This window comes from Lepidochelys olivacea (assembly GCF_965140295.1).
Source record: "Lepidochelys olivacea isolate rLepOli2 genome assembly, chromosome: 19".
NCBI classification, from domain to species: Eukaryota; Metazoa; Chordata; order Testudines; family Cheloniidae; genus Lepidochelys; species Lepidochelys olivacea.
In genome coordinates, this window is record NC_140429.1 from 9,337,534 (window position 1) to 9,357,321 (window position 19,788).

Sequence of the window (19,788 nt, forward strand, 5' to 3'; positions counted from 1 at the left end):
GCCTTCCAATCTGCCCTGGAGGAAAATTCCTTCCCGACCCCAAATATGGCGATCAGCTAAACCCTGAGCATGTGGGCAAGATTCATCAGCCAGATACTACAGAAAATTCTTTCCCGGGTAACTTGGATCTTACCTCATCTAAAAACCCATCACAGGCCATTGGGCCTATTTACCATGAATATTTAATTACCAAAACCATGTTATCCCATCATACCATCTCCTCCATAAACTTATCGAGTTTAATCTTAAAGCAAGATAGATCTTTTGCCCCCACTACTTCCCTCGGAAGGCTATTCCAAAACTTCACTCCTCTGATGGTTAGAAACCTTCGTCTAATTTCTAATCTAAATTTCCTAGTGGCCAGTTTATATCCATTTGTTCTTGTGTCCACATTGGTACTGAGTTTAAATAATTCCTCTCCCTCTCTGGTATTTATCCCTCTGATATATTTATAGAGAGCAATCATATCTCCCCTCAACCTTCTTTTAGTTAGGTTAAACAAGCCAAGCTCCCTGAGTCTCCTTTCATAAGACAAGTTTTCCATTCCTCGGATCATCCTAGTAGCCCTTCTCTGTACCTGTTCCAGTTTGAATTCATCCTTCTTAAACATGGGAGACCAGAACTGCACACAGTATTCCAGGTGAGGTCTCACCAGTGCCTTATATAACGGTACTAAAACCTCCTTATCCCTACTGGAAATACCTCGCCTGATGCATCCCAAGACGACATTAGCTTTTTTCACAGCCATATCACATTCTTGTCCTTGGTTCCCTGTTGTGTGTCTAAACATGTATTTTTATTCTAATTTAGCGAAGTACCCTGGTCAGATCCCAGCCCCTTTTCCTGAGTGGACCTGGAGAATCTTGTTATTTAGCGTGAAATTTCACTTCTCTCTGAACTGTAATGACCCCCTCACTCCCCAGCCAGGACAACTCACAATCCAGATCTTCTCAATGCCCCAAATCCCAACCTAGCTTATCCGTAGAAGGGAGAAAAAAACTTACAAAATAAGACCGACACAGGTTCACACAGAGGCACCTACTCCAGCAGCGAACTGGGATTTGTGTTGAGGAGAGAAATTGAAGCATTTGGCTGCAGGTTGTCAATAATACTGGACAAACATTCTACATATTGTTATTTATGTGTATTGTAGTGCTTAGGAGCCCCAGTGATGCACCAGGACCCCATGTTGCTAGGTGCTGTACAAACACGAAACAAAAGGATAGTGCCTGTCCCAAAAAGCTTACAATCTAAGGCCATGTGTGCAGTGTGGGTGTTACAGTAACATTGCTATGGTACCGCAACTTTGGTGCTGTAAACCCATGGCGTAGGCACAAACTACAGGGAGAGAAGGGGTTTTTCCATCACTGTAGTGACTTCACCTCCCCAAGTTATGGTAGTTTGGTCGATGGAAATAGGCTTCTGTCAACTTAGCTGCATCTGCACCAGGCATTAAGTTGACAAAGCTATAGTGCTCAGGGGCATGGATTTTTCATGTCGTCCTAAGTTTTAAGTGCAGCCCAGTCTAAGACGCAAAACAAGTGCAGAATTACAAGGAAATGGTGAGGCAGTATTGGTCAGCATGACAGGCACTGGTTTCATCACACCAGTAGCCTAATCGTGGTCAAGTTTTTGTAGGTTTCATGGCAGAGGCGAGTTTCAAGGAGAGATTTGAAGTATAATGAGTTAGTTTTGCTGTTGTTTACTGGGAACTGCTGCCAAGCATGATGGTCAGGATTGGAGAAAGCACAAAGATGTTTGTTTGCAAGTTTAACAAGGTGAAGAGGTAATGTCCAGTGACGGTTCTGGTGGCGAGGTGGACTGAGTGTAGGCTGGCAGGGGAAAGGAGTCCAGGAGAGCTGGCTGTATTTCAAGGAATCCCTGTTGAGGTTACAGGGACAAACCATCCCGATGAGTCGAAAGAATAGTAAATATGGCAGGCGACCAGCTTGGCTTAATGGTGAAATCCTAGCGGATCTTAAACATAAAAAAGAAGCTTACAAGAAGTGGAAGGTTGGACATATGACCGGGGAAGAGTATAAAAATATTGCTTGGGCATGTAGGAATGATATCAGGAGGGCCAAATCGCACCTGGAGCTACAGCTAGCAAGAGATGTCAAGAGTAACAAGAAGGGTTTCTTCAGGTATGTTGGCAACAAGAAGAAAGCCAAGGAAAGTGTGGGCCCCTTACTGAATGAGGGAGGCAACCTAGTGACAGAGGATGTGGAAAAAGCTAATGTACTCAATGCTTTTTTGCCTCTGTTTTCACTAACAAAGTCAGCTCCCAGACTGCTGCGCTGGGCATCACAAAATGGGGAAGAGATGGCCAGCCCTCTGTGGAGATAGAGGTGGTTAGGGACTATTTAGAAAAGCTGGACGTGCACAAGTCCATGGGGCCGGACGAATTGCATCCGAGAGTGCTGAAGGAATTGGCGGCTGTGATTGCAGAGCCATTGGCCATTATCTTTGAAAACTCGTGGCGAACGGGGGAAGTCCCGGATGACTGGAAAAAGGCTAATGTAGTGCCAATCTTTAAAAAAGGGAAGAAGGAGGATCCAGGGAACTACAGGCCAGTCAGCCTCACCTCAGTCTCTGGAAAAATCATGGAGCAGGTCCTCAAAGAATCAATCCTGAAGCACTTGCATGAGAGGAAAGTGATCGGGAACAGCCAGCATGGATTCACCAAGGGAAGGTCATGCCTGACTAATCTAATCGCCTTTTATGATGAGATTACTGGTTCTGTGGATGAAGGAAAAGCAGTGGATGTATTGTATCTTGACTTTAGCAAAGCTTTTGACACGGTCTCCCACAGTATTCTTGTCAGCAAGTTAAGGAAGTATGGGCTGGATGAATGCACTATAAGGTGGGTAGAAAGCTGGCTAGATTGTCGGGCTCAACGGGTAGTGATCAATGGCTCCATGTCTAGTTGGCAGCCGGTATCAAGTGGAGTGCCCCAAGGGTCGGTCCTGGGGCCGGTTTTGTTCAATATCTTCATAAATGATCTGGAGGATGGTGTGGATTGCACTCTCAGCAAATTTGCGGATGATACTAAACTGGGAGGAGTGGTAGATACGCTGGAGGGGAGGGATAGGATACAGAAGGACCTAGACAAATTGGAGGATTGGGCCAAAAGAAATCTGATGAGGTTCAATAAGGATAAGTGCAGGGTCCTGCACTTAGGATGGAAGAATCCAATGCACCGCTACAGACTAGGGACCGAATGGCTAGGCAGCAGTTCTGCGGAAAAGGACCTAGGGGTGACAGTGGACGAGAAGCTGGATATGAGTCAGCAGTGTGCCCTTGTTGCCAAGAAGGCCAATGGCATTTTGGGATATATAAGTAGGGGCATAGCGAGCAGATCGAGGGACGTGATCGTTCCCCTCTATTCGACATTGGTGAGGCCTCATCTGGAGTACTGTGTCCAGTTTTGGGCCCCACACTACAAGAAGGATGTGGATAAATTGGAGAGAGTCCAGCGAAGGGCAACAAAAATGATTAGGGGTCTAGAACACATGACTTATGAGGAGAGGCTGAGGGAGCTGGGATTGTTTAGCCTGCAGAAGAGAAGAATGAGGGGGGATTTGATAGCTGCTTTCAACTACCTGAAAGGGGGTTCCAAAGAGGATGGCTCTAGACTGTTCTCAATGGTAGCAGATGACAGAACGAGGAGTAATGGTCTCAAGTTGCAGTGGGGGAGGTTTAGATTGGATATTAGGAAAAACTTTTTCACTAAGAGGGTGGTGAAACTCTGGAATGCGTTACCTAGGGAGGTGGTAGAATCTCCTTCCTTAGAGGTTTTTAAGGTCAGGTTTGACAAAGCCCTGGCTGGGATGATTTAACTGGGAATTGGTCCTGCTTCGAGCAGGGGGTTGGACTAGATGACCTTCAGGGGTCCCTTCCAACCCTGATATTCTATGATTCTATGTTCATTATAATCACATCTTGGGCTGTGGGGAGATCAGTTCTCTGTATCTTCGTTTCCCCATCTGTAAAATGGGGATAATTGACTGTGCCTATCTCGCTGGGGTGCGTGGTCAAGGATTGATTTAGAATTTAGATAGTTTGTAAAGCGTGATGTAAGTGGCACTGCAGCCAAAGGTGAGAGATAAGTTCTTAGCATCTTAGAGCCTGATCCTAGAAGCTGACTCAGGCAGGCAGCCTCTTGTACCCAGCCAGCTAGTAGCATGATGGGCCTTATGGTAGTAAACTCTTTGGGGGAGGGAATATGTCTTGCTCTGTAAAATGCAGAATAAATTATGAACTAAGGCACTGATCCATTGAAGTGGTGGGACTGCTTACATGAGTACAGCTAACCATGTATGTTAGTCGAATCAGGACCAAAGCTCATAAATTAGCAACAGGATGTATATGTGTAGATATACGTACATACCTGTATGTATTTCTAGTTTAAAACCTCATAGTTGAAATCAGTTGTTAGTGTGCTTGTCAGACCCTGAGTTCAGGATTCTCCTTCTGCTGCAGCAGCTGAGAACCTTTCAGACTGTATAAGGATACAGTTCCCGTCTTAATTATGGGCATTCATGCTGAAAACCACTGCAAGACAAGCAAAGGCACACGTTTACATTATACTTGACCTTGGTTCCTGTTAGCTCAAAAGATTTTAACTCAACTTTAAAGTGACCTATAAAGAAAAAACGAGCTTTGGGGCCCTCTTGGTGTTTTGTTCTGTATAAAGAAGATCTGAATTTCTTTTAAACTTTTTTTTTTTACACTAGAAATTCAGGTCTTGTCTGCCCTGAGGCTGTATGGTTACTATAGAACTTGTGAAATGATATTGCACGAGTGCAAGTTGTGCAACAGCGAAAGAAATAGTGTTTTTTATCCAACTGATTAAAACTTTTTTGTTTTAATAACTATGTAACTCAAATGACTAACATGAACCTTGGAACAAGGTCGTCTTTGTTAAAGATTCTACTCCCCCTGAATTCTCATTTAAGGTGGGAAAGCCCCAAGTGTACATCTAGGAGGACCTCTAGCAAAGATCAGACTGCAAATTCCTGATATTTCAACAATAAAACAGTAAAGAGTAAACTTTTAAAAGTCCTTTTTGGCCTTTATGTATCACAAAAAAGCAAAAATGGTACAAGCCCATTTTATAAAAAACATTATTTGAAGGTGACTGTAAAGGGCAAATATCTCTGTCCTTTACTGCTGCTGTAGGAGATGCATAGAGAGTCTGAGAGGATTTCAGTTGATAAAACTCTTTTCTGACTGTCTTTACACAAGAAATATCAGGTCTCGTCTACTCTGCTCTTGCGAGGGATTCAGTGGATGACAGGCAAACAGGTTGGATTGGGAACCGTAGAAGAAAACGTTGAAATCTGAACAGCTGAGAGAGTTTTTCTGTTCAGATTTTTAAAAACTTTTTATCCATTTCCTTTGTTAGCAACTACCTAATTCAAAGGTCTAACAAACACTTGGGGGAATAAATCTTTGTGAAGACTCCGCTCCCTGCCACTGTTACATTTGGGAGCTGAGAAAGCTCCTGCTCTTTGTCCTGTCAGCAAAAACAGTGAAGGCAAAACTTTATTATTCCTGATATTTCCAAGGTTAAAATAAATCTTAGGTGCCTTTTTTGGCTTGCTTTAACATGTGTGCTATAAAAAAGCAAAAAGGCACAAACCCAATTTCTCTTTCCCTTTGTCCTTCTTCACCATCTCTCAGAATTTCAGGACTGATTTGCTCACTTCCATGTTCCGGATCATTATCTCCTATAGGGCAGAAGCACTGGGGTTTCCCTTTCAGCAGGTCCATGTTGAGGAGCTGGAGTGTCCATGCTGGGCATATATAAATCAAGAATTCTGATGGAACAAGGCTGTGTGTGGAACTGATGTACTGTTGGAATATTGCCTGGAAATGTGCCTATCAATCTCATTTACTCGATGAGCACCAAGTTTAACTCATCTTGCAGAGGGGAGTGATTGCTGGAGCTGAGATTTGATAGGTTCGAGTCCTGATGGCACATGTACCGGACACACTTGGCCAGGAGTGAGGGTGTGCGTTTACAGGTCTAGGAATTAGTACTTAATTTTCTAGGAAAAAATCCTGCTGCCTGGAAATGTCCCACTGCTTGTCCCGTCTGAAAGATGTCTGAGATACTGACCGGGCATGCAAATTGGCTCTTATCTCTCTGGAGAGTAATTCATTCTGGAGTCTTGCAGCACCAATGAGCATAACATCAAACATCTATATTGAGTTCTCTACATCACAGCTGCTGTCCTTGATGCTGTCTGGGACAGCATTTCATCCATATGCATGGGATATAACTGGTGCCTTTCCTGTTTGACGGGGCACTGGAGGCCAAAGATAGAGGTTTCCCAGGTCTGAGTGTCTGTGCTGTCTGCTCACTGTAATGTTGGAAGCCAGAGCCTAACCCACTGAAAGGCTCATCGGCTGTTGCTCTCTGAATGGAATCTCTTGGGGTTCAGATCAGTGGCATTCTTGACCTGCTAAACGGGGGGGAAAAAGAAAGGACCAGAGACTGGAGAGGGGCCATCAGATAGATGATTGCAGACACCTGGGGAAAAGAGAAGGAAAGGACCCTCTGTGACCATCTCTAGAGCTCTGCATGTGCTCAGGATGGTGTGATCTGTGGAGGGAAGCCCCTGTATGAAGCTGTTTACTTGTCTAAGCTGTTCTGGCTCCTGTGCCTGTGTTCGCTGCTCCCTGCCAGACGGGCTCTTGAGGGGGACGCAGAAGGAAATTGTAAAGCAGTGGAATGGGCATTATAAAGGCTGTGTGTTTGGATTAGGGGAGTGACCTCAGCTCCTGGGCGATTCCCATTCCAGTAACGCTAGAATAACATCATTGGTAAACGTGTGCAGGCATTTTACACACACAGTAAAGCTATGGTCCCTGTCCAAAGGAGCTTGGGGTGTCTTAGGGGATTGATCCAGTGTTTGAAATAATTAGCATGCTCGTTCCCTTTCCTTCCATAGCATAGCTGTTGTCCGCCCTCTTTTCCAGGCATTGGGTTCTCACCTTGCTTCAAACGGGCCTTCTTCCCGCCCTTCCGCGGTTCATGTTCCAAGAGCTTCTCTGCTTGCCTTTGTTTTTTCTTTGACTTCCTTGGCCCAGGAACTGCCGTATATGGCTCCAAGTGCTTCTCTCATTGTAACTGACAGGCGCTGAGCCTTCCAGCCTGCATTAAATGGTGTTTCAGGCTGGCAGGCAACAGATGGAAACTAAACTGGTTCAGGAGCTTTGGGGATGTTAATGGTGCTGCAGGCATCAGAGGACACACACATCTAAGCAGCAGAATGAGGGATAGTCTCTTGCTCCTATAGGCTTTGCACCGGGGTGGGGGGAGCTGTCTCCCCTGCCAGTAAAGCCCTGGATCTGCTGCTGAATGGCAATGAGGAATATGACTTGTCTGACTGCCCCACCACTCCTTTCCTTCACTCTGTCTCATTTCCTTCTCCCTCAGTAGAGCAGCTCTCTCCTTCCATCTGTGTATTGTCTCTTTCCTCAGCTGCGCTTGCTGCAGTGTGGAACTGTCTGCGTCTGTTCCAAGCGAGAACTGCATTTCTGTAGCCCAGGGGTTCTCAAACTGGGGGTCGGGACCCCTCAGGGGGTTGCGAGGTTATTACATGGGGGGGTCACGAGCTGTCAGCCTCCACCCCCAAACCCCGCTTTATATCCAGCATTTATAATTGCTAATTATATAAGAAAGTGCCTTTAATTTATAAGGGGGGGTCGCACTCAGAGGCTTGCTATTTGAAAGGGGTCACCAGTACAAAAGTTTGAGTAAAACTGCAGCCCCTTCTGTTCGAGGAGCTCCTGTATCTTCAGATTGTAACAAATGAGGCCATGCAGGCTGATCCCTGTGAGATCTGAAAGGGTTAGTGTCTGATGGGGGAAACTGAGGCCCAGAGTGGCTGTGATTACCCACTTCCCAAGGTTAAACAGTATTGATGGCAGAGTAGGAATAGACTGTATGAGTCCTGGATCAGTGGTAGGATCACTAGGCAACACTCCCCACCAGGAGCTGTGAGGTGGAAGCTCTTGCCTAATCACAATTTGCTTATGTGCTCTAGGATGTGAACGTGGTTCTAGCTAGAGCGGGTCTCCGTGGCAAGCGATGTCTGTGGATATTGGTTGGAATGTAAATGTTGATTTGGCCGGGTTCACTTCCTTTAAACATGGGAGGGCCCAGTTAGCTCTCCTCCTCCTTGTGAAAAGTGACTCTTTAGAGCAAATCCTCAGGTAATCATTGGTGAAGTTTGAATAGTCTATATTTGACCGTCTTCATTCACGTGACGTTGGCTAGCTACCTAAGTCACCGTGTCAGGATGCTGTAAAAATGCCCTGTGGTGAATGCTCACTAGCAGCACAGAGCCTCCTGCAAATAGCAGCAGCTGGCAACGTTCTTGCAGGCCCAGAATCACTCGCTGCTGCAGTTGACAGATTCCTTGGACAAAGACTCACTAAGAGAGAAGACAAAACAGAACAAATGATTTGTTGTCAATTATTTGTTGTTCATCCAGATTTAGTTTTAATACATTCATGGAAACTGTTCCTGGATCCCAGTCGCTATTGTTGATAGTGCAGAGTCCTGCTAGCGTGCGTTACTCTTTTTATTTGATGGCTTTGTTTGCAGTTGTAAAGGATGTATAATAACTCAAGGGCTGATGGGGCCTAAATGAACTAGTAAAACAGCTCCAATTAAGACTTACCTGCCTCTCTTCTTCCCAAACCAGGAGATGGCCTTGAAGTCTCTGGGGAACGAGGGGCTTTTTCTCTTCTCCTCTCTGGACACTAACAATGATCTGTACATTAGCCCTGAGGAGTTCAAGCCAGTAGCAGAGAAATTAACAGGTAGGTATTTACCTTGCAAGGTCAGTTGTGCAATAAAGGAAAGGAAGGCTGAAGATCTCAGCACTGCATGTGCACAATGGCTAATTATCTTTTTTTGTGCTGGTCTGGGGCTGATTTACACAGCGAGGGGCTGCAAAGCTTTAAGTGTTTTTGGAAAGGCTTAAGCGTCAGACACCACTTTCACAAAGTGCACTTTTAATAAGACTGAATCTCCCTTTGCTGGAGTAGTAAAGTGCACAAGTTACTTTGTCCAGGGCTTAAACGGGATTTGGAATGGATGAATACAACGGATATAGCTCAGCACTGGCTAGACCAAAACTATTTCATTCATATTTTCCTGTGGCTTCCGAAGTCTCTGTCATGCAGTATCAACGTAGCAAATGTTTCTCAGCTATGCCAAAATGCATGAAACCCTGTGATCTCAACATAGCATGCAGGAGGGATTGAACTGCAACCGAAATACCAGGAATACTTTCTCATAATGTAATGAAACAGCAGTGTGTGTATCTGCCCCCTGCTGGATGCCCCAGGAACCACTGAACCATGTGTCATAAACTTTATACTGCTATCAATTAAGGGGAGATTCTCCTTTAACTCAAGTAGCAGGGACTTGTGCCCTTGAAGCAGGTGGGTCTGAGTTCAGTTGCTAAGGGCTGTCACATGCAGCAAAGTGACAACTGCGAGGTTCCACGTACCTGCCCATTAGACTATTATAAAAGTATAATCATTTCCCTATGGTGTTAAATAATTGTTCTGTTTAGGTGTTACTCCTGTCCTCGAATTTGAAGAGGAAGAGACACTGGATCCCAGTGGGGAGACGCTATCAATTGTTGCTAAATTCCAGCCCCTTCTCATGGAAACAATGACAAAGAGCAAAGATGGTTTCCTAGGAGTAAGTATCATACATCATGTGTATGAATAGAAAACCCAAATTCCCAGCAAAACCCATGCAATGTAGTAGAGGCTCTAACTACCCCCATAGGAGTGAACATATAGTGCTTATTTTGTCAGTTGTTCCTTCTGTGAGCAGAGATCAGACCGAGCCAGTGTGCATTGGTGCATTTTGGCATTTTTGCTGGTGGCATCATCAGTTTATTCAGCACTTAAACATTTTTTTAAGAATATATGTACGCTTCCAGCTCTTATGAACGTGCAGAAAATCTTCCATACGTGACCCGGTGCAGTGTTGTCTACAGGAATTTGCAAAACCATTTGAAACAATAGCTTTGAGAATCATAAACTGCCCCCATTTCTCAATGAGATGTTAACTCTGGAGTGTAATGGTGCCCACCTTATATGTGACTATTTCCATGGCATTTGTTGCCATGTTATCTGACTACTTGCATTATCAATTTATTTTACTGCTGGCCATTTTTTGCAGAAACTTCTAGCTAATGTGGGATTTTACATGATGCTTTGGATTGTGGGTGGAGTTTAAAAGGAGTACCACTTTCTCTAATACCAGAATCTGACTTCTGTGCAGTGGTTCATATCCATCTGCCTCCTATAGAACAAAACTCTTCAAATGTTATTACATCCCATTAGCTCATTCTGACACGTGTTTCTCTTTGTAGATTTCTCATATTGCGCTGTCTGGCCTACGGAACTGGACAGCCCCAGCAGCCCCTATGAGCATAATGTTTGCCAAGCAGTTCAAAGCCTTTCTTCCCCCAAAGAATAAGATCGAACTCGGCGATCCCTGGTGGATAATCCCAAGTGAATTAAACATCTTCACCGGCTACCTTTCCAACAACCGGTTTTACCCTCCGGTCCCCAAGGGCAAAGAAGTAAGAGCACCACTTAATATGAACAGTGATCCTTCTCAGTGGGAGGATATTGCTTCTAACAGATGCTTCCATATTGTCCATTTTGCAATTTTCACATCCTAATGAGCAGCAGGTAACCAATATCATCTTGGGCTGTCCTCTCATCAGATCTCACACACTAAGCATGGTCACCTCGGTGCTTGGATGGGAGGGCGCCAGAGAAAATATGCATGCTACAGGGAGTGGTGGGGGTGAATCAGTAAAGCCTTGTTGAGGATGTTCAGCCGCTCTTGGAGGGAACCCTAGTGTAGACAGTTCTCTAGCTTGCGCAGCTGTTTCCAGCGCCATATCAGTTGCATTTATTTCTATACTAGGGTTCCCTGTAGCCGATATTAGTGGAGTTGAATGAGTCTCAGGCCAGGTCTACACTAGAAACTTTTGCTGATATGATTATGCTGTTAGGGGTGTACGATTTTTATGGCATTTCTTTACCAGTAAAAGGCCTGGTGTAGACACAAATTATATCAGCAAGAGTGCTTTTGTCAGTGTAGCTTATTTTGGTTGGGGACCCAGTATATATCTACGCAAAAGGGGGGGGGGGGTGCAGTATAGCCAGCATCACAGAGAAGGAAGCAGCAGCAAATGACAGAGAGGAATGGAGGCGGCTAGTTTCCACATATGTGCCATTGTTGGCCTGGGTAGGATATAATATATAATGTAGACTGGGCCTTACCAATGGTGGAAACGCTCTGTACAGAACTTCCCTAGTGTAGATGAGGCTGTAGTTTGTCACTTCTCTGTAAATCGATGTCTCAGTGCAGTGTTAAGGGAGCCATCTTTCAGAGGAGAGGTAAAAACCAAGAATTTTGTTTGCGGTCTCAGAAGATCCAAGGCATTTATAACAATAGTACGGGGTATCCACAGCAGCCAGACCAACTACTAATCAATTTAAATAACAAAAATCCTCATTTAGTCTGACTTGGGTAAGATTCTCCACTCCCCGTCTAAACTAATTGTGTAAAATGAATGTGCTTTGTCAAACGGTGACCTCATGTTCCACCCCACAGCGGTCAGTGAAGTGATTCTTGTATGTGGTCTATAAAATCAGTCTGTAAATGCTCTGCCCTCATGGGTGTTTGGTTAGGCTTTAATTCTGCCATATTGAGTACACTCCAGTGGATGGTGTATGCGATCACTTCAAATTGCAAACTGCATCGAAGTCTTATTGTTCAGTATAATGCACAACATGAAATCCGATCCGCTTGCAGTACTCAGCCTCTGTGCTCTGGAAATATTGCGTATATGGAAGACAATGGTTAGTACGCTTCCAGACAGAGGATAAATGTGCAAGGTGGTGGAAAACTATAAATTATAGAAGGGAGTCCAAAAAAATGGAAGATGGAAATTGTTAGCTAGATCCAAGTCATGTTAGTTGTTTTATCTTCCTGTCCTTGTAGGGGAGTAGTTTTAGAAGTGTAGCTTAACTGAGGTCTACATTAAAGGCCGTTGCTTTCATTTTTTTTGCTACCTCTCCAATTCTTTCCATAGATCGTGATCCACAAACTCTTGAGCATGTTCCATCCTCGTCCGTTTGTAAAAACTCGCTTTGCTCCCCAAGGAGCTGTGGCCTGCATCCAGGCAATCAGTGAGTTCTACTATAGGATAGCGTTCAGGTAAGAACTTCCCAAATGGGACTGGGAGGTGCAGCGTGTTAAAGGTGGGGATTGGTGCTGTTTTAATTAGATCTGCATCTTTTTAAAGACCTATTAGAATCAAAGCAGCTAGTATAATGTGGAGGTTGGGACTTTCACAATTAGTCTGTTAATTATGTTCAATCTGTTTTGGGGGTGGAAGAAATCTACGAAAGGGGCTGTCAAGCAAAGGGGTCATGACACTGTCCCGGGCTGCCAGGAGACCCTGGAGTTTGATAAGACAGCATTAGATCTGGGGAATGGGAGGGGGAAAATATGGACACGTCCAGCTGGCAGCAGCCCCATGATTTCCCCGTCCTCCAGGGAACATAAACCAGGAGCAGCATGTGGGCATGTTACTTAATTGTGATTATGCTCCCTAACAACATATGTAACTGACCGAGGGCTGCTAAGCAGCTTGCAGAGGAGAAGGGTGTGTCCTCCAGGAAGTGGCTTTGAATGTGTTACTTCCCTTACGGCTCCATCCATGGATCCAACGCTCCTGTTTTTGTCTGAACTGACTGGGTGAGAGGCGCTATTGCCCTGTAAGTCCCCAGTCCCAGGTCTAAGCAAACGCCCTCTATTTGGTGATGTCCAGAATCGAAAGGGGAGGATCTAACTGTTTTAGTCAACAGATGGAGCAGTTCTCTAAAGCCAACAGTCCCTAGAAGAGTGATTCCTCACGCTGCTCTCGTTCATCTTGCAGACAGTTCTTGTCTAGTCTGTTCTGTTCAGGTCCTTGTATGTCCGTTATCATATGGGGAAATCAAAGCACAGGGAAGTTAAATGCCGTTATCACCATAGTATCTGAGTCAATGGCACTGGAACCAGGAGGACCAGGGGGCCATACCCTTTCCCTTTTTAACATGGTGTAGTTTTGGGGGGTTGGGGGCAGTGTTGCCCCCCGCAAACTGTAAGCCTCGGGCAGGTGTGGAGCAGCAAAACGCAGCTCCTGCTGGCACCTCTCTGCACCTGCTCGAGACTTGCAGCTGGGGGGGGCAATGCTGCCCCCCAAACTATGCCCACGTAAAAAAGTGGGGGAGGCATGGCCCCTGTCCCCTGGTTCTGGCACCGGTGGCCCCCCCACTTCTACAAAGGTTCCGGCACCCTTGATCTGAGTGCCTCCAGCAGCCCATGAAACAACATGACTAGCATCTGGCATGTATGACCCGTTCTCTCTCCTTCTCCCTGGTTCTTGGTCTTGCTTAGGGCACCAAGGCTGATGTTGATCTTCCTGTTTCAGGATCCATGCCGAGTTCCAGCTGAATGAACCTCCAGATTTCCCTTTCTGGTTTTCCCCTGGCCAGTTCGCAGGCCACATCGTCCTCTCCAGAGATTCCTCCCACGTTCGAGAGTTCAAGCTCTTTGTCCCTAACAAGAGGTATGACCATCTCTTTTCAGTGTACGCTGAGCAAAGACCTGAGATTAATTGGAAACCAGAACATGAGTGAAGCTCGAGGGGCTCTGCGATCCTGCAGCTGTGCTGTGTGTGTCGCAGATCTAGAGGATGTTCCTTGCACGTACGGTGCCATCTCCTGTCTGATGATCTCAAAATGCATTGGCTGTTTTAAACAAGATTTGCATCTCTGTGAGCCAGGTATCCCTATCCCCATCATGTATATGGGGAAATCAAAGCACAGGAAAGTTAAATGACTCACCTAAACTCACACAGAAATCTGTGTTCGGGTACGAACTGGAACCCAGGAGTCCTAGGTCATTATCCCATGCTCTGATTACCAGGTAACAGTCTCTCTCCTCCACACAGTACATAAATTACCATGCGGGTAATAGTCTATAGTCAGATTTCACTCTTGATCTCTTGGGACTGGGACCCAAGAGAGCTAGAATCTGTTCCTGGGTCTGTCACAGACTTGAAGTCACTTTGGGTTCTTTTGCCAAGTTGCTTGAACTTCTGGGCCTGTAAAAATAAGGAATTTCTCCAATCTGTGCATGAGTCTTAATGAGTGTTTGTAAAGTGCTCGGAAAACTTTGGATGAAAGTTACTAAATGTATATTCTCCTCTTCATTGCTTGAGCTACTGCAAACCCATATTCCCGAGGAATGTCTGGCTAGCTACCCTTGAAAGAGTTCCAGAGATGGCTTAGTTTGCAATTAGAGGTGAGGCTGCTGTTATGACTATTGCGCATGCAGCAGGGCCATTGAAAGCCCCAGAAGAATCATGCAACGCCTGTGTTTTATTACACGCCTCCGGGCGGTTTACATTTTGCAATAAGTCCCTTGTAAATAAAAGTGAAACAAGCTCCACTGTTGTCATACCTAAAACTGAGAGAACCCCATATTGCAGCGGCAACACGTTTTTAGTAGAGCCACTGAGAACACTTAGCTTAGCCAAGGATCTGATTTGTTTAACATACTGTAAAATGGTAATCCTTGAAACATCGGGATGGGGAGAAAAACCCTGGTGATCTCCACGTGTGTTTTGGTGCACTGGAGTCTGGCATAGTGTGACTCACTTGCTTTGAGATATTCTTCACTTCATATTTCAAAGGCTAATGTATTGTGTTGTATAGGTTTACACTCTCTCATTATTTCTCTCTGGCAAGTGGCTGGAAGCATTTCAGGAGATAAAAGCTGACATTTTTCTCGGCCCACGGTGGCTTGAATCGAAATTGTAAACAGAGCATTACCCTGGTGACTTGATACTTGCAGTTCTGGCAGCATGTTCGTTATGGGAGCTCTTTGCTTGCAGAAAAATATGTTTTACAGGAATGGAATTCCCAAATTCTCAGGGTTTGGAAGGAAGAAGGGATACTCCTCCCCCCCAGTATCTAAACAGATTAAAGCTCATGCATGACTCTGCCTCTCCTTTCGTCATATTGGGCAGGCACTCGGGCCCTGGTCCTTCAGTGGGATCCAAGAGTGGTGGACCTACGCAGAACCCCACTGACTTCAGCAGAGCTGTGCAGTGTCCCTTGCGCACCTGGCCTTTAGTCCTGAATCCGGCCTAGGGATGTTGGATGTTTAGGGAGAAATGGCTCAAGTTTAGCTGAGTTATCAAGTGCAAAGCTCTTTCGTCTGCACATGGCTGTTACTGAATGTGCTGGATTCTCCTGCTAGGTCTCTCAACGTTGACATGGAATGGCTATATGGGGCGAGCGAAAGCAGCAACATGGAAGTGGATATAGGTTACCTACCTCAGGTGTGTAGTAATTTTCTCTCCTTTGTGTGTGCAGCATCTTAGTTGGGATTCCTCATGATCCACCCCATGGCAGCCTGGCAGTGTTACCTCTATCACTGTTGTTTTTCATGTGGCTTCTTGTAAACTTGGATGTGATCCTGGTGTTTCCAGTGTATATGTGGGGCACTGTGCAGAAATGCCACCCAGTGTTCCTAACTCATTATTTTTATCATGAAACACAATATTTAGTGTTTTTCTTGAAGCCTGAGCTCCTGGAGTCATGTGATTACACGGGAATCTTGGTTTAAAAATTAAAGTTCTCGTATGACCCAGATGGCTATAGAGGAAGAACTTGGGACATCAAGTGTCAAAATCCAGAGAGCAAATAAAAAAACATAAAATCTATTTGGCTTAAAATTAATTTTTTTTTAAAATCTGATGAGTGGGGCTGACTTGTGATTTTTGGATGTGAATACAAATCGAACGGACGATCTATCCTGTTTTCATTAAAATGACTCCGAGACACTCGTGTGTGTACATCTTTGTTCTGGCATGGGCCTGCACTTTGGGGGTGGGAGCTACAAATGTAACTTCCTAGGGACTAAACTCTCTGACCTTGTCGTGTAGATGGAATTAGAATCTTCTGGGCCGTCCATCCCTTCCGTGATTCATGACGAAAACGGCAACGTGATGGACAGCCGAGACCCTGCGGGGGAGCCGATTCAGTTTGTGTTTGAAGAGATAAACTGGCAGCGTGAACTAAGTGGGGAAGAGGCAGCCCAGAAACTGGAAGTTGCCATGTACCCATTTAAGAAGGTAGGAAAACAGCCCACTCCATTGCTGCGTCAGCATTTTGTTTGGAGGGGGCACTCCACTGAGATGCTCCAATCATCCTGGAGAACTACCAGAGCTACGGGGCAAGGTCCTCTGCTAGTTTGATTTAGAAATAAGAGGTGACTATAGACGTATTAATATTCTGCACCTCGAGCACCTGCCATCCAGGTGCATTGCCATTGGACTTGGATGAATCCAGCCTTGCAACACTTCAGTGAGCTAAGTGTATGATCCTGCTTTACAATTGGGACCTGGGGGAGGGGAATGGTCACAGAGAAGCCCAGGGCCTCGCAGGACACTGGTGGTGGAGGCTGGAATAGAGTCCTGATCTCACATGTTCCAGGCTTATACTTAGTGTTGGCTCACTCCTCATTATAGTAGCTACTGGTGCTATTTTGAGAGAGGCGAATAATGGTGGTTTTCTTTTTGCACCAGCCGAAAACCGCAGAACTATCTTAGGGACTGAATTTTCCTTATCAGCGGGAAATACACAAAACACTTGTGGCTCAGTGCCTTGCAGGGAAAAGTGAATCTGTAGCACAGGGTGACCAAAATAACTTCACGCTCCCGTGGCAGTTAGAGTGGATCGCTGCTCCCTGCCCCTGATTCCTTGGCTGAGGGGAAACGTAAGAGCAGCCGTGGGAAAAGATGTCCTTTGGAGCAAATGTTTCCAAGATGTTAATAAAGTTCAGTGTGTGTGAATGATTGGAGACATCTTTCTGCAGAGTGTCTCTGTGGCTAGTTATTGATACCTTTTCTAAGAAATACTCCTGGATATGTTTGGATGAGTAGAGTACACAGCTGTGTGCCGACACCTGCTCTGGGTGTGTAAATGCGGCAAAATTGTTGAACAGGGTTTATGAGAAGAAAGTACAAGATGGTTAAAAATTCCTTGAAGACTCAGGTATCCTAGGTAACCATGCCTCTAACCTTCCCAGTTCTTGCCTTTCCATCGTTGCTTTCATCCGGGGATCTCATAGCACTTTAAAAACAATGAATTGAACCTCATTCCCCACACCTGGCACAGGAGGGAAGAGTTAGCTCCTTCTGTACACGTGAGACTCATGGAGAGACCTTCAGCAAGTCAGGGGGAGAGCTGGGAATAGAACCCACAAGTCCTGGCAATAGCTTGTGATTTAGAACAGCTCCGCTGCAGATTAAAGGGATGGTATAATCCGGTGGGAGGCAGGAGAGCACAGAGGCTTAATGTAAGGCCAGGAGGGGAGCTGAGAGTACCGCTGCTGGGGTTTAGTGGCTGTGTCTTTACTTGTACATGTGCCTGTCAAATCACCTCTAAACCCTGCCTCACCCCATGGGCTGATTTGGGATCAGCTTCTCCAACTGGCTCTCTGCTTGCAGGTTTCGTACCTTCCCTTTACTCAGGCTTTTGACAGAGCGAAAGCTGAAAACAAACTGGTGCACTCCATCCTGCTGTGGGGCGCCTTGGACGACCAGTCCTGCTGAGGTGAGCTGCTGCCGACCTGTAGAGGTGTGTTCGGGGGACTCTGCAAGAGCAGCCAAGCCACCTTCCCCTGCCAGCTGGGCAGGAAGGGCAAAGAAATGCTTCATCCAGGCTCCGCGAGGCCACTGGGATCAGTGGGGAAACCAGCTGCAGGTGTCTCCTGTTACACTGCATTGGTAGCAAAGCCCCTGGGTTTGAACTAGAATTGCTGCCCTAAATTCTGGGAAAGGGCTGATCAGAACCCTGCAGCTGCAACCTATAATGGGCCCATACCCAAATTCAGATGTTTCATCTCGGGGAAAGATTGGAGCTAGGTCACAATCTGGTGGCTTAAGCCCATCTTTACTTCTAATAGATTTATACTGGGGTAGCCCACAGTGCTACAGCATGTTTCCCTGTTCTCCCTGTGATACCTCTCTGCCCCTGCCCCTGCCCCACATCAGTCTAATCAGGCAGCTGCAGCCTCTGGTGAATACAGCACGATTCTTCCCCTGCCTGGCACCTTGTATCATCTCGCATCTGTGCATAGTGGGTGGAAAATGCTGCTAAATCCAGGTTCTCCTTGTCTGGCACCCACTCTGCACAGGTGTAAATGGCAGCCCAAGCTGCAAGGCCAAGGAGAATCGAGCCCTGTACCTCCCAGAATGCAATGAGCCATTCTGATCCAAATAGCCTACTCTGCCTGCCTGGGACTGCTAGTTTCTGCAGGCTGCGTCTGGGTTAAAGGGGAAGATGGCTGCAAATGGTTAATTTACTCTTGGAGCACTCATTGTGTAGGGGCTCACTTGCAGTGCACACTTAAAACAGTAAATTACATAGCACAGCCTGTGATGGGTGTAACTAAACCCTCCTCTCCTTGCTCAGGCAGAAATAAAACTTTTTGTACCCGATCAGGGGTGTCCCATTCAAGCTGCCATGGTAGCCTTCAATTGGCAAAGCATTAGCACCCCAAGTTACCCCTGCAACATTGTGTGTCAGGCAACTTGGCAAACCAGTCTCTCTCTCTCTCTGTGCCAGGTTCGGGGCGAACTCTCCGGGAGACGGTCCTGGAAAGTTCGCCCATCCTTGCTCTGCTGAACGAGAGCTTCATCAGTAGTTGGTCACTGGTGAAGGAGCTAGAAGAGCTACAGGTAAGCATCATTGTAGCATCTGGCTTCCATGCGTGTATTGCTGGTAAAAGGTACCAGCTTGACAGTCCTGGGGACTGAAGAATTTACAGAACAAACGATAGTCCAGTGGCCAACATTCTAGGGATGTCTGGGTTCAATTCCCTGCTCCGCCGCAGGCTCCCGCAAGTCGCTTGGCCTCTGTGCCTCACTCAGCATCAGTAAAATGGGACGAATACCCCTCCCTGTCCTGGAGGGGTGTCCTAAAGATTGAAGGTCTCCCATGTCCTTAGACAGTACTGTGTGGGCAGTCCTGTGCCTCTCTCCTGACCTGAAGTGACCGCTCCCCCTGGCCACGGGAGGGTATTGCACTGTTGCAGGTAGCTCTGCCGATGAATGCCAACAGTGTCACATAAAGATTTATGCAATAGCCAAGAATGGCTGGATAAATAGCTGACGGGTGACTGGATGGTCTGCAGAGCCTTTCATCGCTATCAGTCCAGGTTAGGAGAGGCAATTGCATTGGAAGTTTGAGTTTCTGTCCACTTCCCAGGAGGACAAGTGGTTGTGCAATGTGGACGCTAATTAGCTCCTGTGTTGGCTGCCCTGGATTGGCCTGACTGAGGCTGACCTCCTCCTGGGGGTCCCTTTAGGTTGACCGGGGTGCTCTGGCAGGGGGAAGCTTGTGCCAAGTCTCAAGCTGTGCGTGTTCTGCATGTATAGGGCGGGTGTCTGTCTCCAGGCGTCTCAGTCAGACTCCTTTCACTAGAATAAAAGCAATGCACAGATGGAGGTAAGCTAAGGAAAGAGCGCGGGAGTCTCCCTTTAAACAATTGCCGTGCCAGTGTTAATCACTAACCAGGGAGCTTCATCTGTAGCTGGCCCTGCCCTATGTAATTACTGTTTCCTTCTCTCCATGCACCCCCCACCACAGGGGGTTGTGAAGTGTGCA

General features: G+C 46.2%; 1 protein-coding gene across 4 annotated transcripts in view; it reads left to right on the forward strand.

Annotated features, from left to right (window-relative positions):
- The window catches only part of SELENON (selenoprotein N), a 31,432-nt gene that overhangs the window by 924 nt on the left and 10,720 nt on the right, over nt 1-19,788 (forward strand). For all 4 annotated transcript variants that reach the window (XR_014714533.1, XM_084652490.1, XM_084652491.1 and 1 more), the window contains exons 2-10: nt 8,721-8,838; nt 9,600-9,730; nt 10,413-10,625; nt 12,153-12,277; nt 13,539-13,676; nt 15,374-15,455; nt 16,062-16,250; nt 17,628-17,733; nt 18,748-18,860. Coding sequence is in view for 3 of the 4 variants with exons in the window: in XM_084652490.1 (XP_084508616.1) it covers nt 8,721-8,838; nt 9,600-9,730; nt 10,413-10,625; nt 12,153-12,277; nt 13,539-13,676; nt 15,374-15,455; nt 16,062-16,250; nt 17,628-17,733; nt 18,748-18,860 (1,215 nt within the window). In the remaining variant the exon portion in view is untranslated. The remainder of the gene's footprint in view (nt 1-8,720; nt 8,839-9,599; nt 9,731-10,412; nt 10,626-12,152; nt 12,278-13,538; nt 13,677-15,373; nt 15,456-16,061; nt 16,251-17,627; nt 17,734-18,747; nt 18,861-19,788) is intronic.